Raw genomic sequence first — 12,396 nt, 5'->3', positions numbered from 1 at the left:
CTCGGACCTACCCTGCTCCAGCCACCCCAGCCCCTCCCTGTGCCCCCAGGACTCCTGGCAGAAAGAGAAATAGACCTGGTTTGGTGGGCCGCAGCTCGGCCACCTCTGTCTGTGTGACCTCAGGCAAGCTGCTCAACCTCTCTGAGCCTCCACCGGCTCAGTGAGTCAAGTGGGGTCCCTTAAGTGCCAAATTCTGACTCTGGACGGTGAAATGAAGCGAGTACTCAAGTGAGGCTGAGTCTGGGCCACCTGGCCCTCCACTCACCCTGCACAAAGTCTCCAGTCCCCAAACACGGGTGCCCAAGGAAACCTGCAGAGGTTTCTCCTTGCCCTTGTGGTTTCTGCCAGCTGCCGGCTTGCGGAGCTGCGGCTTCCCCATCACCAGAACCTCTAGTCTCCAAGGAAAGAGATATCCCCACAATGCCCTTGCCCGCTGGGACCAGGCTGCCCACCCCGCCGGCTGGGCTTGCTTCCCTGCCGGACACGCATTCATCCCCCTGCCGGGAGAGGGCCCCAGACGGCTCAGGACGCAGGGCTCTGTGGAGGAGGGGCTTATGCCAGAGCGGGGGTCTCTGCACTCACCGTCTGTCCAGGGAGGCCGGGAGGTGTCCTCGGGCTTCCCTAATGTTTCCCTCGTGCCAGCCTTCCCTTCTCCAGGCTCACGGCTGGTGTTGGGACGGCTGTGGGGTTCCTTGGGGAGCCAGAACCCACAATCGCAAATCTGCAGTGACCAACAGGCCATGGACACAGTGAGGAAGGGGCTAGATGATGAAGGGGTGCTGTGATGAAGGGGCGCGGTGAGGAAGGGGCACGGGAAGGCCTCCCTCAGGTGGAGGTTCTGTGTGCTTGGGTGGAGGCTGTGTGGTGCAGACCATTCAACTCGCCACCTGCACGCTGGAAACGAGTGGTATTTGCTGTGAGTTAATTGCACCCCATAAAGCTGCTTGCTTTTTAAAGTGCAGTCTCAACAATAAGAACATAAGTCAGTGCCGTGAACCAGGACTATCAACCACTGTTCTGAGGGCACATGAGAGTCTGATCTTTTCTAACCCGTCTCCGCTGTTCCTGTGCACACGGGGCCCACACATGGTGACTGGGGGCCCTGACCCCCTCCCCTCCACCTGGTGAAGCCCGGGATCATCGAGAGCCCAAGGGCACACCTCTACGCCTCCCCGCACTAGGAACCCCTCTTCGCTGTCTGGGCTCCAGGCCTCAAAGGGAGGCACCAGGGCAGCAGGTTGGGCATGGGGGTGTCTGGGCCCTGCCCTCGCCGCCCCCTCCCCTTCAGGCCACTGTCAGGAGACCCTGGAGGCTTCTGCCACCCAGATGGGAGCTGCCTAATTACCAGGATAACATCCTGGAGTGGGAGCCAGCTGAGGTTCCCTCGGGGTGAATAGTAACAGCAGTGGTTCAGCTCCTTCTTGCTGCCTCCTGCTGGTGCTGATTTAGAAGCTAATGATTCTGGTGCCAATGGATTATTTCCTTCAATTTCCTCTACTTAATGGGTCTCTTACATCAAATTAGTGTCTCTCATTTGGCTGGTGTGGTTGGGATTCCAGGGTCTGTGTCCACAAATGGTCTACTGCATCCTTGATTTGGTTGTGCTGTTGAGCTGAACTGCTGTGGCCAAGCACCACCTTCCAGCGGTCCAGGCACAGCAGAAGCTGGACAGGTGGGGATGGAAGGGCGGCTTGTTGGGGGTGGGGGAATGGTGGGCTGGGAGGGTCATCTTCCCAACATCACTGAGCAAAGGACGGAGGATAGTGAGCTTGGGGGAGACCTGCACAGGGGTCCCTGGGTGTAGAGCGAGAGCAATACTCCACTTCCCAAAACAGTGCAGGAGATGGCTCACAGTCCACTGCTAAGACAGGAGGCGAGAGTAGTGACCCGGAGCTGCTGTCCTTCCTCCTTGCTCTCTGCCTTTGCAGGGCGTCCTCCATTCTCTGGGTCTAGGGCAGCCTTTCTGATCTCCCCACACACAATACCCAATAGCACCCACAACTTACTCCCTTTGTTGCTGTTCAGTTGCTAAGTCCTGTCCGACTCTCTGCGACCCCATGGACTGCAGCACACCAGGCTTCTCTGTCCTTCACCATCTCCCAGAGCTTGCTCAAACTCATGTCCATCCAACCATCTCATCCTCTGTTGTCCCCTTCTCCTCCTGCCTTCAATCTTTCCCAGCATCAGGGTCTTTTCCAAAGAGTTGGCTCTTCCCATTAGGTGGCCAAAGTATTAGAGCTTCAGCTTCAGCCTTAGTCCTTCCAATCAATATTCAGGGTTGATTTCCTTTAGGATTGACTGGTTTGATTTCCTTGCTGTCTAAGGGACTCTTAAAAGTCTTCTCCAGCACCACAGTTCGAAAGCATCAGTTCTTCACTGCTCAGCCTTCTTTATGATCCAACTCTCACATCTGTACATGACTATTGGAAAAAACACAGCTTTGACTGTATGGACCTTTGTCAGCAAAATGATGTCTCTGTTTTTGAATATGCCGTCTAGGTTTGTCATAGCTTTCCTTCCAAGGAACAAGTATCTTTTAATTTCATGGCTCCAGTCACTGTCCACAGTGATTTTGGAGCCCAAGAAAATAAAGTCTGCCACTGTTTCCATTTTTTCCCATTTAGTTGCCAGGAAGTGATGGGATCGGATGCCATGATCTTAGTTTTTTCAATGTTGAGTTTTAAGCCCGTTTTTTCTCTCTCCTCTTTCACCTTCATCAAGAGGCTCTTTAGTTCCTCTTTGCTTTTTGCCATAAGGGTATCATCTGCATATCTGAGGTTGTTGGTGTTTCTCCAGGCAATCTTGATTTCAGTTTGTGCTTCATTCAGCCTGGCATTTCCCATGATGTACTCTGCATATAAGTTAAATAAGCAGGGTGACAATATACAAGCTTGATGTACTCCTTTCCCAGTTTGGGACCAGTCTGTTGTTCCATATCCGGTTCTAACTGTTGCTTCTTGACCTGCATAGAGGTTTCTCAGGAGGCAGGTAAGGTGGTCTGGTATTCCCATCTCTTGAAAAATTTTCCACAGTTTGTTGTTGTTTGTTTGTTGCTTATTCCTTGCCTCAGTGTTTATCTCACGGTCGACAAATTGTGGGGCATCATCTGGCAGGGAGGGTCTTCCCAGGTAAAGAACCCATCTGCCAAATGCAGGAGACACAACAGATGTGGGCTCAGGCTTTGAGTTGGGAAGATCCTCTGGAGGGGGAAATGGCAACCCACTCCAATATTCTTGCCTGGAGAATCCGATAGACAGAGGAGCCTGGGGGGCTACAGCCCTTGGGGCTGCAAAGAGTTGGGCATGACTGAGCGACTGAGCATACATGAACACCTGTCAGGCATCATGTCAATTTGTGGTTCAGCCTAGTCTAGAGATGTTCAATAAGCATTGCATGGGTGTATGGATGGATGGACAGATGAATGTGGATAGACGACCTGCATATTTAAGTGCTAGAGAGCAGTTGCTATTATGTTTCAACAAAATTTCGTGTTTATATGAGCACCCTTGGAGAAGGAAATGGCAACCCACTCCAGTACTCTTGTCTGAAGAATCCCATGGACAGAGAAACCTGGTTGACTACAGTCCATGGGATCACAAAGAGTTGGACATGACTGACGTGACTTAGCACATACGCATGCACAAACATCCTAGAAAAACTTGCCTTTTGTAGTCTAAAGCCATGTATTTTAGTTAAAGCAACCTTCCTGATTTTACCCTGGAAATGCTTTCCCTCGATTGTGGTAAGGCAATAAAGTAGGTACTTTTTTAAAAGCTTTACCAGGCTCATCAGTTGTTATAAGATCCTTTCAGCTGTGAGGCATTAAGTGAAACAGAAATGAATAGAACTCTGTGAGCACAGGTCTTACAGTAGGAGGTTTGCACAGCATAACTGCCCTCCTGCTGAACTTTCTGGCTGGATAAATTCTGGCCACATTCAACTCATGAGCTTCCTGCTCCGGGTCCAGCCCCACTTCCATCACTGCACACACACACAGGCTCCTGCTGAATGACCAAGGAGCTTCTAAGAAGCCCAAACCAGGGTTGACAATCATAATGGCAATGCTGGTGTGAACTTAGGGACCTTCTGAGGCTATGGCTGTGCACAGCACCTTGGGGACAATTACCATGGTCGCTGGTCTATACGTAGGAAAATAAAAGCAAACAGGAAAAGCTGAGCAAAACAGAAAGACAGAAATGTGAACAGAAATGTCCAGAATATGGTTTCCTTTCTCTTCCTGCCTCCCTGGGTTCTGAAGAGCTAATGCCTGGCAGGAATCGAGACTGTGTGATGTGCTTGTCTGTGTTAGCAAGGGTCATTTGGTACCAAAGCCACAAGGGGCCAAAAGTTAATGCACACTTCAGGCATTACAGTTATTCCATGTGTGCAAGAATATTTATTTTCTGAGTATTATTTCAATTAAAACAAAAAAATGAAGCTAGGGCACTTATTTTAATCTTTCAGCTCAAATAACCAGCTTCTTTGTCAACTTCCCCTGGGGAGGCCTGATGGGCTGGACCTTCTGTGGCCTCTTGGTCCTCCATGTGGGTTTCCCCAGCCCCTGCCCATTCGGTGGCCCTGCCCTGCTGCCTCCTGTGTTCTCCACTCAACCCCTACCTGCCCCTGAAACTCCTGCTTGCATGTGAGAGCCCACCAGCCCTGACCTCTGTTAGCCTTGGAAGAGACGATGGCAGATGTTGCACCCACATCCTCTGACGAGCACCTGATGGCCACTTGGTGCATCCATTGCCCACAGGCTGAATGAGAAGCAGAAGCTGGGGCCCTGTGTCTGTCCTGAGAGGCAAGTCTGGAGGTGAAGTCAGGAGGCCCCCGAGGGAACAGCCTCCAGCAGAGAAGGGGAGGCCTTGGACCTCAGGATGATTACACACAGGTGTCTCCACAAATGTGATTCCTACGTCATGAGACAATGTGGACACTGCCTGCCACCTGGTGACCTACTGGCGGCCACTTACCTGTCAGAGTCCTCAGGTCTCACCAAGATGTAGTGTGAATGCCCCCAGTGGTCCCCTCCTGCCTGCATCCCGCTCAGCCCCTCACCCTCCGTCTCTCTGGGGTCCCTCTCAAGAGTCTCCAGCCTCAGCCTCTCCCTGACTGCCAGTTCCTCCCAGTCTTGTCGTGGGGGTCACAGGACAGAGGCTCCTGCGGTTTCGCTCATGTCCCCAGTCATCTGACCCCCGAGGCTGGCAGGTGCCTGTGATGCTCACATTTTAGCACTGCCCACCTGGCAGCATCAGTGAGCTAACGGAGTTTCCGGAAGGCCCTCCACCAGGCTGGACAGGACCCCTGGGATGCCCCTGGAGGTGGGTCCTGCCAACAGGATTCACAGCCTGAGCAGCAGCCGGCCCTGGTGGCTGAAGAGCCAGGACACTTCCTGAGCAGCTGCCTCCTGCCAACGCCGCCCCCGACCCTGACTCAGCCCATGGACCAGGGTGAGAGGAAGCACACGACCTCTGGCCTCCAGGAACACCTTCACCCCAGGCCCTGCACCTGGTCTGCTGCTCCCTTGGAGCCCAGCACTGCTCTGAAGAGGAGAGCTCGGATTGCCTCACACCCAGCGCACCCTCGCCCGAGCAGCCCCCAACACCCTTGACCTCCATGTGAGGCCCAAGAGGTTCCCAGGAGGCCCAGCTTCACCCGCAGGGCCCAAGTGTGGCTCAGGCCTTGGTCCTGGTTGACTTTCACATCCACGACTGGAGTGCAAGTCTCCTGCGTCAGCAGATCCTGGACCTGAGAAGATGGTGCTCCTCCCGAGAAAGCCCTCCCAAACCCGGGAGGAGAGGCCAGAGCTCAGGCTGGTCACCAGGGCACCCACAGCCCCTCCAGGGCACCCGAGGATACTCAGGCCACGTGGCTGCAATCCCGGCCCCACGCATGCCCTCCTTCCTGGGGAGTCACTGTGGACGACAGAAACGCAGCGAAACCACAGGCTCGGTTTTGTTTCTCATCCACACTTTGCTCTTCCAGGAGCCTGGACAGCCCTGAGCTACGCCGGCCCTCTGGGTTTATAGGGAAGCCCTCCCAGGCGCAGCTATAATTAGATATCAACAGAGGCAAAAACTCCAGCCTGGTCCTTGGAGGGGTTCCAGGGCTGTTAATTTAGGAAACCCACTCTCCTGACCCCGGCCAGCTGCCCCGGGGCTGCTCCTAAGTTCCGGCCTTTGTGTACACCTTCCCTGCCCACCTGGCAGGCGCAGGCCCGCCTCCCCACTCCCCGCCTGCCCCAGCTTGCTCCTTGCTAGAAGGAAAACACCCAGGAGTTCACCGCCGGGTGGCTGGCGCTTTCATCTGGCCCCGTCCACTTGGGGTTTTCAACCGTAAACACAGTTCTGAATGCAAGACTGTGTGTGAAGGGGAGTGAAGAAGGCAGGATTTGTGTCAAGAGATTCCAGAAAACTAGCCCCTCCTCAAAGCTACCTGACGCTACTGGGGTGAGAGACAGGCCAACAGAGGTGCCATCCGGAAAGATCTTGGCCCCCAGGGCCCTGTCTCCATCCCCCGTCTTTCCCTGGTGTCCCAGGCAGTGGGGGGCATCCTTCCCAAACCTTGCAGCCTTTCCTGCTGGTCAGAGTTCACACGTACGCCCCTACTTCCTGGAAGGGACAGCTCCCCACAACCTCCCTCAATCTGGGGTCACTCCTGCTTCCCCCACCCCCCACAACAAAAAGTCATTGCTGAAAAGCCAGTGGCTGTCCCTACAGACCTGCTGTGTGTGTCAGGAACTTTATAGACAGAGCAGGGCTTTGGGCCTGGGATCGCGATTGTCAGAACAACGAACAAACACCAACTCTCAGGATCCCACCTGCATCTCCTGGAGCCCATTAGTGAAGGGAGGCCCCAGGCTGAGAGGCTGGTGGATTCAGACCCCTCCCCCGGGGACCAGCGTCCCACTGGGCGCTTCTCCCAAACGCCTTCCTGAGCATAGTCCTGCAGGTTTAGACAGAGGGGGTCCGGCTGCCCCACCCTCCCCTGACCGCCAGCTTTCCCCTACAGTGACTTGTGGCCGCTTTTCTCCTGGGGCCGTAGGGACCCTGCACTGTAGACACGAGGACCCCAGAACGGGAGCAGGCCCAGAGCATCAGGGCTGCGGCTCAAGCCATCTGCTCTGTGCCGGTGGGGATTGTGGGTTTCCGTGACCAATGATGGTCACCAAGGGGACTCAGGTGGGGGCGACCTTGGGGACTTAGCGAGTCTGAGCCATTGGTTGATTCTGGAAGCTTCTCCTCTACCCCAGCATCAGAACAGGGTGTGCTTTTGTCAGGAATTCAAACCCCAAGTCCAGGTGGGACAGCAGTGGCCCAAGTGTGGCCACCGGGGAGCAAGGGGCCTGGGCTCAGCTTAAAACCTTCTGGGAGGCCCCTCAGACTGAACATGAGGCCGGGCAGGGCCTGGGGTCCCGAGCAGCCCCCTGCTGATGAAATGTGTCTTTCAGGTGACCCCTTGAGACAGGATGGCCCACAGGGAAAGCTGCACATGGATGGCCTGTCTGCCTTTCCTGCTGGTAAGTGGCCAGGGCACCTGTGCCCCAGGGTATTCCTAGTGGGAGCTCCCATTTGGCCATGTCCTTCACTAGCCATGTCCCTCTCAGCCTGTCTGTGCAGCAGCCATGCAGTGATCACATGCCGCCGCCCCCACCTTCACCGGGCTCTCCAGGGCAAAGCCCTGACCAGCCCTCAGCCAGAGTCAGTCACTGTACTCAGAGCTCCCCTCACCGGGCTCTATGGTCTGTGTGGTAGTGCCCAGCCCAGCGCCCCTGTGCCAAGCTCCATACCCTAGGCCACGGAGCTGGGAAAGTCAAGCCCAGAGCTCCTGGTCAGCTGAGGCATCTGTGATTGGAGGCTGCGGGAAGGGTCTTCCCCGGCTTTGAGGGGAGTCTGGGGAGATTCCGGTGCCAAGTGTTTGGGATGGAGCCTCTGACAGGTGAGGACTGCCAGGTCATTAGCTGAAGGGGTCCCCCCCAGGGTTCCTCCACCACAACCTCCAGGTGCCGACCGGAGACAGTGGGGGTCTCCAAGGGCGAGTGGAGGCCAAAGGAGCCCCTTCCTCGAGGCAGGCGTCCCTGGTGTGCTGGGCCGGTGCGGAGGAGGCCAGCTGTGGCGAGAATGAGTTCTACAACCATACCATGGGGCTGTGCCACGAGTGTCCGCAGTGCGCGCCAGGGGAGGAGCCCTACCTGGTAAGCCCCGCCCCTGAGCGCGGCCCCGCGGGGTGTAGGGAGCGGCTGGAGGACGGATGTCCGGCCCTTGCGGGATGGATGGCCCTCCTCTGGGAAGAGCTCTGCACAGACCACCTGCTAAGCGCCGGGAACCTGAATGTGGCTGTGGTGTTTGGGGTCCTGGCGCCGAGTGTGCAATCCCAGGGCCGTGAGCCTGGCCGGATGAGTTTATCCTGGAGCCAGCAGGAGGAGCAGCATCAGGCGGATGGGGGCAGCAGGGACCCCGGGCTCAGAGCAGATGGGGAAGGGCTGCGGGTAGGACAGTTCACGACCCGAGAGAGGAGATCCTGGGAGCAGCCGGTGCGCCCCGGCGCATAGGAACCTCGGGTCAGGTGGTGGTCGTCGTGGCGATGCAGCCGCTGACCCACCTGTGTCCCATCCTTCCCTGGCCAGTCCTGCGGCTACGGCACCAGGGACGAGGACTACGGCTGCGTCCCCTGCCCCGCGGAGAAGTTCTCCAAGGGCGGCTACCAGATCTGCCGGCGCCACAAAGACTGCGAGGGCTTCTTCCGCGCCACGGTGCTGACCCCGGGGGACACAGAGCGCGACGCTGAGTGTGGGCCCTGCTTGCCTGGGTGAGCTCCGTGCCGCCCTGCCCACGTCCGCCTCCCGGGCATGGGTCCCGCGGGGAGGAGGGTCACACATCTCCAGCTCGGGGGGCGGGGGAGGGGGGCACACGTCACCTGGCGGGAGACCCACCACCTTCCGCCCGCGGGGCAGCCCACCTAGGCTCCATGTCTGTGTTACTAAGTGGACCTCATCATCATAGCATCTCTGACCACCCAAATCAAGCAGATGTGTCAAATACTTAAAAGGAGACAACACACGTGGAGTGAGGAAAGAAAAACCAAGATATTTTTGGTATTTTTAGTATTCTGGAAAAAAACTGAGGGTGAAAAGCTACTAACAGAAATATTTGTAGTCAAAGCTATGGTGTTTCCAGTAGTCATGTATGGATGTGAGAGGTGGACCATAAACAACGCTGAGCAGTGAAGAACTGATGCTTTTAAACTGTGGTGTTGGAGAAGACTCTTGAGAGTCCTTTGGGCTGCAAGGAGATCAAACCAGTCAATCCGAAAGGAAATCAACCCTGAATATTCACTAGAAGGACTGATGCTGAAGCTCCAATACTTTGGCCACCTAATGGGAAGAGCCGACTCATTGGAAAAGACCGTGACACTGGGAAAAATTGAAGGCAGGAGGAGAAGGGGGCGACAGAGGGTGAGATGGTTGGATGGCATCACTGACTCAATGGACATGAGTTTGAGCAAACTCAGGGAGGTGGTGATAGACCAGGAAGCATGGTGTGCTGCAGTCCAGGGCGTCGCATGGGGCTGCAAAGAGTCAGACATAACTTAGTGACCGCTGAACAACAATAGAAATATTTGAGACATATGGTTCCTATAATTCCCCCACAATTCTGTTATGTGTCAAAATCTTCCCATAAAAACCAAAGTACAATTAGCCTGAAAGACAGAATCTTTCTTCAAGACAGCAGATTCCCCTTGGGAGGTGGAAAGTATAGCCCTGAAACCCGGTGACTGCCTCCCTCTGGTGGCCACACAACCTGTGCTACCAAGGGCTGCCGAGAGCAGTGGTATAGGCTTCCTGGTGGTGATAATGATAGAGGTGATGATGAAGGTGATGATGGCAGTGGTCATGGTGATGATGGAGGTGGTGGTGGAGGTGGTCATGGTGATGATGGAGGTGGTGGTGGAGGTGATGATGGTGGTGGTCATGGCAGCAGCAGCATTTTGAACACTGCACCACATCTCGTAGCCTGCTTGTCACCTGTTATTCACCCCCTCCGAACCACTGTATTAAATTAAGAGGAGATAGAAAATAAGAATATATCCAAACAAAAGCACTGGACATTAGTCTATAAGAAAAAGGAAATGCAGAAAGACCCTCCAAGTGAGAAACAAACTGAAAGTGAAAGACCCTTTAACACAAGGAGCTATTTTAACCTTGCAGAAAATAACGTCAGTTCAGGTATATTGCTAGGGAGCCTCCAGGTTCTGATCTTTGGTTCAGACCCACCTCTTAAGCTGTAGACTTCTGTGTCCAGGTATCTGTCTGACAAGCGCTGACACAGAGGACAAGCCAAACATATTTGTCAAATGGGTGAAAAAAAAAAAAACAAGCCCGTATTAACAGTGAGCTGTCCACGTGCTTTTGTGTGGAGAAAGGCCGTAGAGGAGGCCCAGGGACAGAGCTCTAGGAGGCCTCCCCGGGTGTCGCCTCCCCCATGACAAGCTCTCACTGACTGCGTTCACTCCCTGCTGGCCCCCTAGGATGGGGTGAGGTTCATGGAGGCTTCTATCCACCTGCTCAAGGGAGTGGAAAGGGAGCCTAGGAGCCCCCCAGGGAAGCAGGTCTTTGGGGAGAAGCTATGTCCCTGTGGATGTGAAGGAAGATTCTAGAGGCCCCATGTGAACCTTAGTCTTGTCTTGGGCTCCTCATCTTAATCGATCTTTGAGCAACAGGAGAAGAAGGAAGAAAGAACTAGAGAAAGTCACAGTATAGACCAGAGTGTGGGAAATCTGGGCTTTACAGAAAGACAAAGGGTCCCAGAGCTCTACGGAGCACCTGGTGTTGGATCGAGGGAAACCTGCTGAAGCTGCTGGACAGGCATTCACACCCCCATCCACCCAGGACAGGCTGAGTGAGCCTTGAAAGGAAAAACCCAACAACTGGATGGTTCTGTGCACCGCAGGCACCAGAAACCAGTGAGGGGTCGAATTCAGGCCCAGTTAGAGGACACCCAGAGGGCTCCCAGAGGAACCTGCTGGAAACTTGCAAACCTGGTCTTGGGGTCATTCAGCTCATCACACTGCTGGAGCTGGGCACCACTCAGAGGCCCCTCCTGGGGGACTTGGGGATGACACCTGCAGAAAGACGGAGGGGAGCTGCAGGGTGGGGAGCAGCCTCACCAGGGAGCTTCTGTGCGGGAGCCTTGGCCCCGTGGACCCCTCCCCCATCTCCCTGAAGTGCCCAGCACGGGCTGCAGGGAGGGGTCAGGAGCGACCACCACCGCTTGGAAGCTGTGGGGGGCTGGCCTGGCACCCTGAGCAGATGTTCCTGCAGGTGGCTCCCAGAGCAACAGAGTGTGCATGTGAGAGCCTATGTGTAAACCTGCCTGGTGTGGCTCCTCTGGGGGGTGTTCTGAGATCGGCTAATTCCTGTTTACAAGAAGCACAGGGTCTGAGGATGAAAGGCTCTGAGGAAAGGCAGGCGGTGATGGTCACAGCAGGATTGCTAATGGTCCAGCCCCCGGAGGCAGGAGTCCAGGCCCCCTGCCCCCCCAGCCTCACCCTCCTGTCACGGGGCCAGGTGCACACAGCTAATAAACAAGAGATTAGAAAACAACCACAGGGAGACCCAGCAGAGGGCAGGGAGTTTTCATCTTGAGTTGTATGAAGGGACAGCACTGCCAGCAGCAATTTACTCACCGACATCTCCTGATGTGAACAGCTCAAGTGTTCATGGGACGCGGGCCCAGAGAGACCAAGCCCTCTGGGGACTGGGGGACCTGAGTGGGTGCAGGCACAGACTTCTGGGAGGGCCCCAGGGGTGGCAGGGTCATGGCTGGCAGGCTGACATGGCAGGAGGGAGCTTCCTGGGTATGAAGTCTTGTGGACAGCTGTACCTGAAGGCTTTGACCTTCCAGTAGAGAGATACATTCCCATCGTGAGCTCACCAGGTGGCCTCACCTGAGGAGGAGGCAGGTGACTCTGGTTGTGACCTGGCTGCGTCTAAGGCCATCTGCCCTGACCATCCTAGACAGGGCCAAGGTCTCTGCTGCAGCCACACCCTCCAGCCAGCCCCACTCCATTCCAGTCAGCAAGCGTCCAGCTCTTCTAGGAGGTCCCAGGGGCTCCTGCCCATAACTCTGCCCAGCTGCAGGCTGTGCCCTTGTGGGGGGGCACACCTCCTCCTTGGGGCATGTCCCCCACCCCGTGCCTGGCTATGATGGTTAGAGAATAAGCTGTGGTCATGCCTGCTCACCTGTCTGCTCTGTCTTTCCCCCTCGCCCCCCACCCCGCCACCTGCACAGCTACTACATGCTGGAAAACAGACCGAGGAACATCTACGGCCTGGTATGCTACTCCTGCCTGCTGGCACCCCCCAACACCAAGGAATGTGAGTGTCTGCCCCGTCCA

At 55.6% G+C, this 12,396-nt stretch overlaps 1 protein-coding gene across 1 annotated transcript in view; it reads left to right on the top strand.

The window, feature by feature from the left end:
* Positions 1-12,396, top strand: part of EDAR (ectodysplasin A receptor) — a 51,058-nt gene that overhangs the window by 25,550 nt on the left and 13,112 nt on the right. The window contains exons 2-5 of the mRNA XM_081593009.1: positions 7,451-7,519; positions 8,072-8,194; positions 8,627-8,808; positions 12,291-12,376. Coding sequence (XP_081449135.1) covers positions 7,469-7,519; positions 8,072-8,194; positions 8,627-8,808; positions 12,291-12,376 — 442 coding nt within the window. The 5' untranslated portion in view covers positions 7,451-7,468. The remainder of the gene's footprint in view (positions 1-7,450; positions 7,520-8,071; positions 8,195-8,626; positions 8,809-12,290; positions 12,377-12,396) is intronic.

This window comes from Giraffa tippelskirchi, chromosome 4 (genome assembly GCF_054371585.1).
Source record: "Giraffa tippelskirchi isolate mGirTip1 chromosome 4, T2T-mGirTip1v1.2.pri, whole genome shotgun sequence".
Taxonomy (NCBI): domain Eukaryota; kingdom Metazoa; phylum Chordata; class Mammalia; order Artiodactyla; family Giraffidae; genus Giraffa; species Giraffa tippelskirchi.
Note: the sequence above shows the minus strand (reverse complement) of the source record. Positions and strands in the feature narration are given on the sequence as shown.